Below are 14,022 nucleotides of genomic sequence, written 5' to 3' on the forward strand. Positions count from 1 at the left end.
CATCCCGGGTGCTGAGGGGCTGCCCACTCAGCACCAGCAGCACCCGCCCCTCGGGTCGCGCCAACCAGAAGCAGCCAGACACTGCCCGGCGGCGCTTGGCACCAGCACAGGCGAGGCCCTGGTTCAAGGGCTCAGCTGCACCAGCCCGTGCCCCCAGCACCGCTGCGCGCGCCATGTACCTCACAAGCCGGAGGGAGTCTTTCCGGATGTTCACGAGGCTCCTCAGCGTCTTCACGGGCTCATGGGGCGCGGGGGTGACATAAGGAAACTGGGAGGGAAAAATCCCAAGTGACCTCAGCTGACTCGGGCACCCCCCCCGCACCCTCTTTCTAGTCCTTCTCCTCAGTCACCAACTGCTCCCTTCTTCCTGGTCTGTGCCCCCCCAGGGCCCCCCAAGGGGCCAGTGCGCACTGGGCAAGGGACGAGGTGAGAGAGCCTCTCGGGAGACGAGCGAAGGCGACTCTGTGAGAAGAGCTCCGGCCTGGGCCTTTCCCTCTGGCCGCTGCTCGCGGCAGCCGCGGCTCTTCACTCCCGTCGCAGAACCATCCCACCTCGCCAGGCGCCTCTAGGGGCAGTGGCCAGGACACCCCATGCGGCCGGGCCCCACCTCGGGGGGCCCACGCCCGGGCCTTGCGCCGGGACACGAGACCCACCTGGACGGGGCGATTGCCCAGGAAGTTCAGGTCCATGTTCTCCCCGAAGAGGTAACCTTCAGGGTGGGGGGTGTCAAACTTCTCGCCGCCCATGAAAAAGTGGGAAGCAAAGTAGTTTCCTGGTGAGAAGGGAAACACATCTGCAGATGAGGCCGAGGGAGCACCTGGCAGCGGCCCCAGGAAAAGCTCCCCCTGGAGAGAAGCGGGGCCGTGCCCCTGCTCTGGGCTCCAGCCCCGCCAGGCCCTCCCACCTGCGGCCGACCCTTCCCTCGCCTCCCCGCGCGGGCCTGCTCGGGCCTCCCCTCTGACGGAAGCTCCTTCTGCGGGGGCCGAGCCGTGTCCCCACGAGACCAGCCCCAGCCCCGCCGCGGGCCTGCGCATGTGACCTAAAGGGGAGCCGCTGCACGGCGGGGGGGGGGCAGACTGGACCGGGGGGCTACAGCCCATGACCCGTGTGTTCGGAAGGGAAAGGACAGGGAGAGGGCACCCAGAGACACACAGGGGAAGGGGGAGCGTCGAGGGAGCAAAGGTGGAGGCGGCCGAGGCAAGGGGCACCGGGGCCCAGAGGCTGCAGCGCAGGAAGGCACCCCCCGCCCCCTGAGCCTGGGGAATCACCTCTCCCCACCATCACCTTGTTCTTGGACTCCTGAGGTAAACTGCGGTTCTGTGGTGTTTCTGGGAACCGAGGAAGCTCCTGCGCCCCAAACCCCAGCCTTGAGGAGCATTTGCACCCAGACCCACCAACCTCTGGGACAGCCACAATGCAAAGCAGGAGGCTCGGGGCCCCCCAACGTCAGCATGGGACAGCCACCACTGCCATCAGGGCCCCCAAAGGGGCAGCTCCGCAGTGTCCCCAACTCCTGGCCTCATCCGGGAACTGAGTAAATAGACTCCCCTGTGGCAGAGCAGCCCGCAGGGGCTCCTGGGACCAGGCTGCTGTTTCGGGCAGCCCCTGGGGACCTGAGTAAATGCACATGACACGTCCGTAACCCCCCAGCCTCCTCCGAGTCCCGCACACCCCAACTCCCCACCCTGGTGCCCCTGCCCCCTCACCTGCATTCCGGGCAGTGCGCACACCCCAGCCTCGTCCTTCCGGCACCCTGTGCCACCCGGCTCCAGGTCTCTCTGTGTGGCTGACCTCTGCCCACCACACCCGCACACCCTGACCATCCCTGGGTCTCCCATGTGTTACTCAGGGGCCCTGTGGGCAGGGAGGCCATCCCTCCGTGCCCCTGGCAGGGGGACGTGTGGATCCCACGCAGATGACCCTCATCTGTCTGACCCCGGGGCAGGTATGTCCTCACCCCTAGCAGCATGCGGCCAGCTGCCCAGCTCACACAGGGCGCAAGGGCTGATGTGGCCCCTTTGCAGAGGTCCTGGGGAGCCAAGCTGCTCCCAGCCCCAGAGGGCCTCAAAGCCGAGGTCACAGGTTGTCAGCCTCCTCAGGCGCCCACCCCCCACACTGCCAGCTAGTGATGCTGCCCCCCCACCTTCCTGGCTGCCAGAGTCCTACATGCCCCCCATCCTGTAAGCAGGGGGGCCACCTCCCTGCCTGCCACATGCACACATGTGTGGTGGCAAAGAGGCTACTACTGGGGCACAAGAGGCACCACGAGATCAGTGACCTGTGAGGCAGTGACCTCACGAAAACCACTGCCGACCCCTGGCTCCACCGGGTGAGTCTCCAGCCCTCAGCGGACACCAACCAGGTGTCCTGTGCCTCTAACTCATCTGACCCCATCTCCCTGGAGATGCATCAGATGCAAGTTTAATGGGGTTCAGTCTCACAAGACTGACCTCCCCAACTTCAGATGCCAATGACAGGAGCCCTGTGCTTCTGCCCAACTGACTAGAGGTGCCCATGATGCCTCCTTGGGTGTGCTGGCCAAGGCAGCTCAGGGCAGGTTACCCTAAAACTCAGCAACAGCCAGGGGGAGCCCCGTGAGAAGGAGAGAGGAGGTGTCGCCGCCCCCCAGCACACCAGGTCCCTCCTTCCCTTGAACAGGGAGTGGGGGGCTGGCAGTTCACCCCTCTGGTCATGCGGTAGCTCTGGGATGACCAGTCCCCAGCCTCAGGCACTTTCCCAAACTCCTGCAGGGCTGAGCTCAGGTGTGGCTGCTGCCAGGTAAACCCGGCCATTAATTAGTCACCCAGCGGGCCCTGAGAAACAGCCCTGGCCCTGGGAACTGGATTTCACTCCCCTGCCCAGTCTTCGTGCCCACCCCAGGCGAGGGGAAAGGCGGGAAGGCCATGACTGGGAACCACTCACTGCACCACACAAAATACTCCTCGTTCTACAGCAGATCTGGAGCTGCCGGCTACCAGCCTCCTGCCATCTGCTGGGTCTGGCCAAGGCAGGACCAGAATATCACAGTCCCCAGGGCGCTGATCTCAGGACACCCTGCCAGGGAGGAGGCCAGAAGCCCCACAGCCCAAAACACAGAGGATCCACCCAGGGTTGCCCGCCACGTCTCTTCATCCCCACTGACTCCTCTCCTCCCACCAGGACCCATGGCCTCCCCAGACCAAGTCACCCGTCACCCACAGAACAGGGCTCTCTGCTGGCACTCGACCGGTCACTCAGCCCACTGCCGTGCCCCCTCCTGTGCCCCAGCGAGCAGCGCTGCTGCAACCTGAAGGCAGAGGACAGAGGCAGCTGGGTGCCCAGCGGAGAGAAGGAGCTGGACACGCAGGGGCCTGGAGCCGGGGCAAAGTCACCCCATGAAGCTTTATTTCCGGGTCCCCCACCACAGGCCGACGTAAGCAAAGCTCCGGCCAGCAAGGCGGCAGGACAATATGCTGAGCGCAGCTCTGAGCAGAGATGCTGGGCCACTGAGTCTCCCCAGGTTGCTGGAGCCACCTTTGGGGGGAGTGGGGATCTTCCTCAGCTTACCTCCCTTTCCTGGAAACGGCCTCCCCCCGGCACCACTGGCTGCCGGCAGTGGACACGCGACCGTGCTAGGCCAACAGCCTCCTCTCCAGAGGAGCCCCACAAGACCACAGGACCTGGTCCCAGGGCCTGATTGGGGCAGCCGGGTTCACACGGGTCCCAGCAGCCTGGGCAACGGGCCAGAGGGGGCGTGGGGCCTGCGTTCCCACGGCTTCCACTTCCTGGTTCCCCAGCCCTCGGGTTCCAGAGACGCCCCGCCTGCCAGTGCTTTCCATGTCTCAGCTGAGCTGTCTCCACAAACACAGAGACTTGCAAAGAACCGCCAGCTTCCCTAGAGCTGGGCAGGTACCAAGACGTGCTCGCGAGGGAACCCTGCGGGCAGCAGGAAGAGGCGCCTCGGCACAAACCCGGGCAGGACGCCCGTGGGCACCTCCCAACAGCAGGAAGAGAAGCGAATGGCGCTTACAGGCCGAAAGGGGGCCTCGGCGGTCATCTGGGAAGGGCGAGTTGAAACCACAAGGCGCTCATACGAAAATGACAAAGGAAGACGTGGAAGCAGCGCGCACCTGGGCCTCCCCGGCGCAGGCCGGTCGGGGCGCTCGGAGCGCTCCTGCACTGCGGGGCCCAACTGGCCCCACTGCTCCTGGAGGTTGAGCCTGCTGACCCCCGCCCACTGCTGGGCACAACTGAGGACCTCGAGGGATGAGGCCCGAGAGCGGTGACATCAGAGCAGGCATGACAGAGACGGGGGCGGGGGGGGGGGGCGGGGGTGGTCAGGAGCGGGGAGCTAGCGTGGGTGGGGGGGGAAGACAGGGCTCCCGACCTCGGTCTCCACGTGAGTGGCGGCTTCCCCACACCCACGGCCACTCTGGACACCAGCAGGGGGTGCACGAAATCCAGCTGAGTCTGACATTGAGACCCAGAGGCCACGACAGAGTGCGCAACTCAAGGGCTCCCCCTCCCAAGGCCCCTCCACTACAGACTGCTGCCAGCTTCAGAGGCTCGTGCCACCCCCTCTTCAAGCCCCGGGAGTTATCGGTGCTTCTGACCAACCAGCTCCAACCAGGGCCTCCCAAGACTCCTCCGTTCCCTTAATTTGCAAGCGCTTGAGCCGAGCGCTACAAAGGGCTCTGGAGAACACCAGTCAGCGGCCCGATGACTAGAAGCGCGGGGCAAGGTCCTGAACAAGGGCGCCCTGTCCTCTGGAGCTTGGAGCCAGGCAAGGTGACATGGGGAAGCCCGCTGGTTCCCCAACTCGGAAGCTCCCTGAAGCCTTCCTTTGGGGCTTGTATAGGGCTTCGTGACACAGCTTTTATGGAGCTCACTGGCCCCAGGGGACTGAATGCCACAACAGGCCCTCTGCCCTCCTGGAGGTGGGGGGGTGCCTGAGAGAGCTCAGTCCCCCAAACCCAGTTGGTTTCCCGAGCATCCAGTTTCTCCTTAGTTGGTTTTTCCAAAAGCTGCCTCCGCTCACCGAACAAGAGACACCTCAACTCCCAACGGGGGACACTCCAAGGCTCTAGGAGCTGGAGCCAAGAAATGTGGTTAAGGCCCGGATGCGGTGAGAAACAGACTTTGGCCACCTGAGCGACTCCGTAAGGCCCCCATCACAGGGGGCTGTTCGTTTCATGAGAAGTCTGGGGGTGCTGGTGGTGAGGGGCCACACAAGGTAAATGCTGTTAACGCCACTGTCCTGTGTGCCCCAAAACAGTCACGGTGGCTGCATTACATGCACCCTACCACGATATAAAAGGGAAATTGGGCCTCCCTGGTGGCGCAGGGGTTAGTCGCGGCACTATGAAGCTATCTGCAGCCTCTGCAGCCTAAGTTCGATCCTGGGCCAGGGAGAGGGAGCTGACGCACACGGCACAGCAGACCTCTCCTGTCTCCCCGCTGCTCCCCTCAGCAGTGGATTTCAGTAGATCTGCCTGTTCTGCTCCCCACTCTGTCTCTGGTGAATCCTCTCATCCACCCCCTAACACCTCTGGCCTGTACCCCAGCTCTTGTATGCATAAATAAAATAATCTTTAAAAAAAAAGCAGGCAATGGGCCTCCCCAGTGGCGCAGCAGTTGAGCACTGGGTTGCGAAGCTGCCCGCAGCCTCTGCAGCGCCAGTTTGATCCCCGGCCGCCGGCGAGGGTCCCACATGGCCCGCAGACCTCTCCTGCCGCACCTGCTGCTCCCCTCAGCAGTGTACTTCGTCAGTCTGTCTGTTCTGCTCCCCACTTTGGCTCTGGTGAATCCTCTCACCCTCCCATGCCTCTGACTGTACCCAGTGCTTGTATAAATAATAAATAAAAAGTTATTTAAAAAAAAAAAAAGCAGGCAGCGGAGGGGAGAGATGGGCCCAAAGAAATGGGACTCACGGAAACCAGAGCCAGACACAAAGGCGGCTGTGGCAGCAGCCGCCCTGCATGCCCAGCCCAGGATCCCAATGCCCGGCCCACGGAGGAGGAGTACTGGGAGGCAGGACATCAGATAACAGAAGGGACACACCTTAAAAGCACACACACACACACACACAAAGTAATCACAGGAGGTGGCAGACGCATGAACAAACCTCACCATGATAGTCATTCTGCAACAAGCAGTACACAGTACACACAGTGCAGTGTCAGAGCCTCACTCGCATCACCGCAGCGTGTCCACACTATCTCCACACAATTGTCACAGCTCAATACAGCTGGATTAAAAAAAGCCAGACCATGTTAGAGGCCTTAAAAAACACCAGCATCCAATGCCTCCATGATGGCGTGGGGGTTAAGCACAGCACTGTGAAATTATCGGCAGCCACTGCAGCACGAGTTTGATCCCCAGCCAGGGAGCTACTCACAGGGTGCAGCAGACCTCTTCTGTCTCGCCCGCTGCTCCCCTCAGCAGTGTATTTCATCAGTCTGCCTGTTCTGCTCCCCACTCTGTCTCTGGTGGGTCCTCTCACCCCCTGCATCCCTGGCCTGTACTCCAGTTCTTGCGTGCATAAATAAATAAATCTTTAAAAAAGAAAAAAAATCGGGCCTCCCTAGTAGCGCAAGGGGTTAAGACGCAACCTATGAAGCTGTCCGCAGCCTCTCCAGCATGAGTTCGATTCCCCGGCCAGCCAGGGAGCAGTTGCCCAATGGCGCGGCAGACCTCTCCTGACTCACCCGCTGCTCCCCTCAGCAGTGTACTTCGGTCAATCTGCCTGTTCTGTTCCCCACTCTGTCTCTGGTGAATCCTCTCACCACCCCCCCCCCACACACACACCTCTGGTCTAAACCCCAGCTCTTGTATGCATAAATAAATAAGTCTTTTTAAAAAAAAAAGAAAAAAAAATCACCAGCACCCAATGATTCCTCGTTCTCCTTGATGTGGCCAGCACAACTTCCAGAGACGTGGAAGAAGAACCACCTTCTCATACAGTCCAGTCCAGGGGGCACCCCTAAGATCATCTCCAACCCCACACTGGGCCTCAGGGCACCCCTAGAGAAACAGTTAAGGATTTACTGCCCCTGAGCAAGGGGGCTGAGGGGTCAGAGGCAGAGGACAGGCAGGCCGAGAAGGTCCTGCTACAGCCAGCAGCAAGTCGAGGCCACCCCAGGGGTTCACTGGGTGCAAGTGCCCACGGATCGGTCCTGTTGAATGGGTGCCCAGGGATGGATTCCCAAACCAAGCTTATCCTGACTGATGAGCAGGCCAGCTGCTCAGAATCCGAAAGCATGGCTGTGAATGCCTGGGTCTGCAGCTTTGTCCAAAAACACAACTGAAGGGACTTTAAGCTGTGGTCCCAGGTGACAGGAGGTGCCACATTAAACTTTCTGGCACCTCTGCCATGCCTCCACTAGCTGCTACCCGGGCTGAGTTGGTCACCTAACCTGGTTAAGTCACCACAGCAGCTGCCACATGGCAGCTTTTCAGGTGCCAGACGCTAATCCAAGCACCACACCGTATGGGCCCATTCCACAGATGAGTGAACCGTAACGGGGGCGAAGCCGTCTGCCTAAGGTCACTCAGTCAAAGATGGGCTGGAAGAGCATCAGATGGAAGAGGATGACTTCAGACAACTGCTCCATCAGATCTGGGGAAGTCAGGCCACGTATCTCTCAGGGGATCCCCACCCTGTGGGGATCCGCCTGCCCTTGTGCCCAGGACACAGCAGGTGCAGAGCCCTCCCAGCGAGCAGGCAGCAGCACCCTGCCCAACCCTGCCAGCACCCCCTCTGCCTTTATTTCCAGCAGTCTCAGATACTCCACCTTCCAAAATCAGGCACGACACTTCTCACACTTGAGGGGGCAATGGGTTTCAAATGCCAGTTCCTAGGCCCCGCAGGTCCAACCTCCCTAATCCTGAGCCCTCTCAACACTAACCAGTAGCCTGGTGGGTGCCCGAAGCTGTGCAGCTCAGAATCACAGTTGCACCAGATGAGATGCCCAGAAGCCAGGATCTCAAAGACCCTGTGGTGCCCAGACTCTCTCCTCTTCTCTCCTTTCCAAGGCAAATGAGAGGGAGAGCTAGGAGCCAGAGACAAAGTCCCGGTGAGGTCACGCTGAACCTCGAGGGCAGCAGGACAGAGTGGGAACAACTGGTTTGAGCACTGGACTCTTGGTTCTGGACCCGGATGCGCTTCGATCCAGCTGAGACCTGGGAAAGTCACTTCCTTCCTGCGGCTCGGGTCTCAGTTGCCAAAAACAGACTAGAGAACCCGGTGGGCCCCCTCAACGAGTCTCCCGTCTTCCAGCCGCTCCCCAATGCACAATCACCCACCGACGTTTCCCGCCCACTTCCCAGCCCACCCCCTGCCACGCGCCCGGGCACAGGGTCCCTGAGTTTCTGTCTGCAGGAACGAGTGTCCAGAAGCACCGCCCAGACTCCACTCCTGGCCAGCAACGGCTGCTAAAATCGGCGGCCGGGTGATGTCAACCCTCACAATGACCACTTTGTAAGCACAAGCGACGCGCCGGGCTCGGTGCTAAGTGGCCCGCGTCGCGCCCCGAGCGCAGCCGGCCCCGGAGCTCGCTCCTGAGTCTCCCCGGCGCCGTCGGGCGGGCCGGGCCGACCCAAGGTCAGCAGCCGTCCGAGGCGGCCGGCCCGGGCCCCGGCGCCGCCCACACCCACACCCGGGGTCGCGGCCCCGGCGCGCGGGGCTTCCGGCCCGGAGGCCCGAGCGCAGCCCCCGCCCCGGCCTCCGCGGCGGCCCCGCGCCCGCCCCGCCCGCGCCCGGCCGCGCGCTCACCGGACTTCGGGGGGTAGCGATAGGCCGAGTTGGCCTGGATGTCGATGTCCTCCACGCCCGCGATGCGGCGGCTCAGGATGGAGCCCATGGTGCGCGGCGGCCGGGCCGGGCCGGGCCGGGCGGCAGGGGCGGCGGCGGCGGCGATGTCCTCACGCGGACATGGTCGGACCAGGCCGCGCGGACGCTGCCCACGGCCACGGGCGCCTCGGCTCCAGCCCCCACCCCCGGCTCGGCCCGCGGCCCGACGCCACGGCGGCCCTCCGCCCCCGGCCCGGGGCTCCTCGGGAAATGGAGTCCCCGGCCGCCGAGGCCGCCGGGCGCCGGCGCGGGCAGCCCGCCTCGGAACTACATGTCCCAGGGAGCACCTCGCCGGGCCGCCGAGATTGTTGACAGGCGCCGCGGACAAACCAAAGCACCCAGCACGGGGGGCGTCGACGGCCGCGCCGCGTCGCTCTGCCGTCGGCGTCCGAGCACCGCGCCAACGCCCTGGCGCTTCGGTGTCCTGGCAGCGTGTCCACGCACAGGCCCTCCGGGGCCCCGGCGCCTGCCATCGACCCCCGCTCCGAAATCTCTCTCGGAGCCGCCGCGGCTCCCCCCATGCCCAGGGCTTATCTCGTGCCCCGCCAGCAGAGGGCGCCCCGGCGCCTGCGCCCGCGCTACCTGGGGCGGCGCTCCTGGAGGCCCAGCGCTTGCGTGGTGGCTGTTTCCAGAGCTCACGGCCTCTCGCTTCAAGACTCCATTTCACAGCCCGCCCACAGAGGCAGCCGCCCGCTCCCCATTTTGCAGATGCAGGAGCTGAGGCAGTGAGGAGGGGTGGCCCGGCGGGACCGGAGCCCGTCGGCAGGGCCAGGACGAAGCCCTCACAGGCCGTGAAGCCGCCGCCTGAGCCCCGAATCCCGAATGTGGCTCAGCGCAGATTGAAATGAGTTCTGCGCCTTCCCAGAGGGCAGAACTCAGGGTACAACCTCCCTCTTGTTGGGGAGCTGGGAAGCCAAAAGGAATAAAGTGTTTCTTTATTCATGGCCAAAGACCAAGTCTTGGGGAATCCTGATTAAATCCCTCGGCCCCACAGCCAAAGCCCCTAATTACTGAGCACCGACTACAGGCTGGACATTGCCTGAGGGCTTTGCAATATTCTCATTTAAACTTATGATGTTGGGCCTCCCCTGGTGGTGCAGCGGTTGAGCGCTGGGTTGTGAAGCTGCCCGCAGCCTCTGCAGCGCCGGTTCGATCCCCGGCTGCTCCCCGGCCACCGGAGGAGGGTCCCACATGGCGCGCAGACCTCTCCTGCCGCCCGCTGCTCCCCTCAGCAGTGTCCTTCGGTCCTTCTGCCTGCTCTGCTCCCAGTTCTGGCTCTGGTGAATTCTCTCGCCCTCCCGCGCTTCTGACTGTACCCAGTGCTTGTATAAATAAATAAATAAATGTTTAAAAAAAATAAAATAAAAAAAAAAATAAATAAACTTATGATGTAGCTTTTGTTTTCATTTCCAATTTACAGAAGAGGGAAGTAAGGCTGGGAGGGGTGAAGTACCCCAGGCAGGTTGTGCGGTAGGTAAGTGGTAAGCTGGAATCTGGACAAGCCGCTCATTCCTCTTACTGCACACTCCCTGCTGCCCTGGAGAAGGGACTGTGGCAGTGTGCCAGCTTTCCTCCTGCCCCCAGGTGAGCCTGAAGACACCCCCACCCTCTGTGATCTTTCTTTTCTTACTTTAAATGTCTTTCTGTTGACTCACATAACACTTGTATAGCTACATACATAACACATCCTAACACTGCATTCAATTAACCATCCTCCCTGTTTGGGGGGAGGGGGACAAGTACTGAGGAGACCTTGCTATTTCCACTGAAACAACCCTAAGAGTGTGTCCTCCCTATGGCTCCTGGGTCGGGGCAGTGGTTCCCACAGGCTTGATAGTTGATTAATTAAACATTCCTCGTAATAGAGCTTTGGAATTAAGGTCTAGTCTTCTCCGTGCCCTACTGGGAGGCAAGCCCTTCTGATTCTGTACTAGTTCTAGTATAAACAACTTGCCTGGTTCATTTATTTATTCAGCAAATATTTATCATGCAGCTACTATGTGACAGGCAATGAGCTAAGCAACCAGCCCAACAGGGTGGAAGGCCAGACACAGGGCATGCAGGCTAGGGAGGAAACCGACACTAGAAAGGTTACCAAATAAATACATTCAAAATGTAGTGGGGACTGGCCTGAGGTGCAATGAAATGATAGGAACAACTCCTGAGACGGCTTCTCAGGGCAGGTGACATTAAGTCAGGACTTGAAATGCTGCCAACCAGGCAAACTCTCAGGGGGAAGGCTAATGCAGATTCCAGGAGAGCATGTTCAAAGGCCCTGAGGCAGCAAGAGGCCATGGTCAGATCTCTAGCTCCGTCAGTCAGCCAGCACTAGGGCCTTTGGAACACAAAGACCCGAGGAACAGTTCGCAGCCTCCTCATGTAAGTCCCTCAAGTCTAGACTTCTTGTGTCTCCTGAGGGGGCAGGAGCCTCATCTGTTCTTTCTTGTGCCCCCAGCAGTTGTCTGATAAACACGCAACATCTGTAGCGTTATTAAAAGGGGATGGGGATGAGGCAAGAGGTCCCAGAGATTCCGGGGTTGCAGACTCCTAGGCTGTCCCTCTCTCAGGACCTCAGGTAAGATGAGGATAATGCCAAACACAGCATTTCCTCCCTCCCCCTGTGTACTGGTTCTGTCCATGAGAACCTGCTAGGAAATCCAAAGTCCACTCTCCAGTCAGACTGATCCTGGCTGAAAACAAGGTTGTTTTTTTCCTTTCCCTGCTGCCCTGGGGAAAATAAATCACCCAGCCCTGTGGGACAGCAGGTGACTTCTGCCCCTGCCTGTCCCCTCTGACCCACCTCAGCCAGCCACGGAATCTAGAGGAGCTTCTTCTGGGTTGGGCAAGTCTGGGCAGGTACCAGCGTGGTACCTGTCAGAGGGTGGGGAGGAATAAAGGTACATCCTTCCCCCTAGAGCAAGAAAAGCCCCCACTGGGCCCTGCCAAGTCGGCGCCTCCCTCAGAAACACACCCTGCTAGCTTACAGGGCGCAGGCAAGTGTCAGGGGCTGTCAATTCCAGCATCAGTGGTCCTGTCTAAAGTGGGGCTTGGGCTCCCTAGAGCAGGCCAGACCGGGGCATTAGAAATGATGTGAGCTCAGCACCTCACAGGCATCCCCCTCAACAGTTCTGGGAAAGCTCCTGCCTCCCTGCTCTGACCCCGATTCTACCCATGAGGAAATTGAAGCTCTGAGCCAGAATATCTTGCTCAACATCAGTCATTAAATGGCTGAGTCAAGACAGACAGCCCCTCTTGTCTGCCTCCACGACCTGCTCACAGCCCGCTGGCCACTTTGCTGTCCCAGCCGTAGTTCTGGGAGCGGTAATCATCTTCAGGTTGCCTACCCAGTGGTGAGTACTTTATCCGCATTAATTCACACACAATGCTGTATAAAGGCGAGTGGCGGTTCTTTGAAAGAGCAAAAGTCTTTGGGCACCATGAGGGTTTGCCAAAAAAAAATTATACAGCCTCAGTGAATCCAACTGGCTGAAATGAGGTCCAAACATGTTCCCCAGGTGGACAAGTGACTTCTGCATGAGCTCAGGGGCCGCCCACCTGGCTGGAGACAGAATCCTCTTCCTGCCAAAGGGTCCAGCTCCTAACTCTAGCCCTCAGAGGCCCTTTAGCATTCCCACTGCAGGAGATTCCTGTCCTTCCGGCTACCCGGGTGCTCCAGCCACCCTTCCTCCCGCACAACCCTGGGAGCTAACAGGTTTGTCCACCGGTCCCCATGATCCTCCTATAGCAAAGCAGGGCCTGTGAAAGGGTCAGTCCAGAGACAGCAACGCTGGCCACCCCGCCCTGTTTGGGCCGGTTCCCGCCATTCAATCCACTTCTGCGGGCAAGGCGCTGACTCCCCTGGAACCAGACCATCGCCTAATCCGCGCTGGACCTGCCTCCCACCATCTGGTCCCCACATGACTCATCCAGTGATCCCAGTGCGAACCCGATCTATTAAAACCCCTCAACGACCTTTAGCCCATCCCCGGGGACGATGCCCGCGTCCTGAAGTGACCCCCCCACACAATTCGTGTGTCCTTGGGATGTGGACACACGCCCCGGCCAGGCTCTGCTCCCCGCGGTGCCCGGGCGGGCTCGAGCCGGGGTAAAGCCCCGGGAAATAGCTGCTCAACCCGTGCAGCCGGGGCCCAAGCAGCGCAAGGAAGCGGCGCAGGTCGCTCAGAGCGAGGGGTGACAGCCAGACCTCCGCCCGGCGCCCCGCGCCCCCGCGCCCCCGCCGGGGCCCGCCCGCCCGCTCCGCGCCGTCCACCGGAAGCGGCGCGTGCGGGGCTGTAAACACGGCCCGCGACGCCCCGCCCCCGCCCGCCACGTGACGCGCCCCCGTCCACCCCGACCCAGCACCCGCCCCCGCCGCCGCCTCATTGGGCAGCCAGCTTTGTTTACCTTATATGGCCAGGTCCTAACACTCCGCGGCCACCCATTGGCCGAGGTGCGGCCTCACTCAGTTGACGTCACTCGGAACGGAACGATGCAAATAAACCGGGGCATTCTGGGACTGGGAGTTCGGGACCGCCCCGGAACTGGCTCCGCGCGGTCCTGGCGCCCGCACGTTGAGGCCGAAGCTTCCGGCAAGGCCCACGAGGTCTTGCGGGGAAAGTGGGGGCGCCGAGGCCGGCGGACCCCGGGCCGCGTGCGGGGCCGGCCTGGCCGCTCTGCCCGGGCGCCTGCCCTGTCCTTGACTCCCCCCCGGGCCACCGTGTGCCTGCCCGAGCGCCAGGCCGCGGGGGAGCCGCTTCGCCGCGGGCAGCACGAGCCTGTGCTGAGGCGCTGGGGAGGCCGGGCGGCTCCGGGGCCGGGGCTGGCGGGCGCCCCGGGGCGGTCACCCATTCACTCGGGGCGGGCCCGCGGCCGAGCGTGGCCGGCGCGCGCCACAGCCCCCAGGCCCTGTCCCCGGGCGCGCGCTCAGCGAGGATGCCGGCCCGGCCGGGCCCGGGGGCGCGCGGGGTCCTCGGGCCGGGCCCGCGCCTCGCACCCCGGGAGGCCGGCGCCGCCCCGCAGCCCCCTCCGCGCGCGGCGGAAGCGGCGGGACTACAAGTCCCAGACGCCCCCGCGGCAGCCAGGCGCGGCTGGTGAGTCAGAGCCGCACAGTAAATATTTGTATTAGCCGAGCCGGCTCGCTAATGGTGGACGCGTGAGGCGGAGGAGCGCGGCGGCGGGCGGCCGGGCGGCGG

At 62.0% G+C, this 14,022-nt stretch overlaps 1 protein-coding gene across 5 annotated transcripts in view; it reads right to left on the reverse strand.

Moving 5' to 3' along the window:
• The window catches only part of MGRN1 (mahogunin ring finger 1), a 30,404-nt gene extending 16,986 nt beyond the window's left edge, over nucleotides 1-13,418 (reverse strand). For 3 of the 5 annotated variants that reach the window (XM_037507670.2, XM_037507674.2, XM_037507671.2), the window contains exons 1-3: nucleotides 8,753-8,868; nucleotides 654-772; nucleotides 180-268 (exon numbers count right to left, since the gene is read on the reverse strand). In XM_037507670.2, the coding sequence (XP_037363567.1) occupies nucleotides 180-268; nucleotides 654-772; nucleotides 8,753-8,840 (296 nt within the window). In that variant the 5' untranslated portion in view covers nucleotides 8,841-8,868. Of the gene's footprint in view, nucleotides 1-179; nucleotides 269-653; nucleotides 773-8,752; nucleotides 8,933-13,234 lie in introns of those variants that run through there. The other 2 variants (XM_037507672.2, XM_037507669.2) reach the window with 2 other exon arrangements.
• Nucleotides 13,419-14,022: the final 604 nt, after the last annotated feature.

The sequence above is a fragment of the Talpa occidentalis genome, unplaced genomic scaffold (assembly GCF_014898055.3).
Source record: "Talpa occidentalis isolate TD23 unplaced genomic scaffold, MPIMG_talOcc4v2.1 talOcc4.12, whole genome shotgun sequence".
NCBI lineage: Eukaryota > Metazoa > Chordata > Mammalia > Eulipotyphla > Talpidae > Talpa > Talpa occidentalis.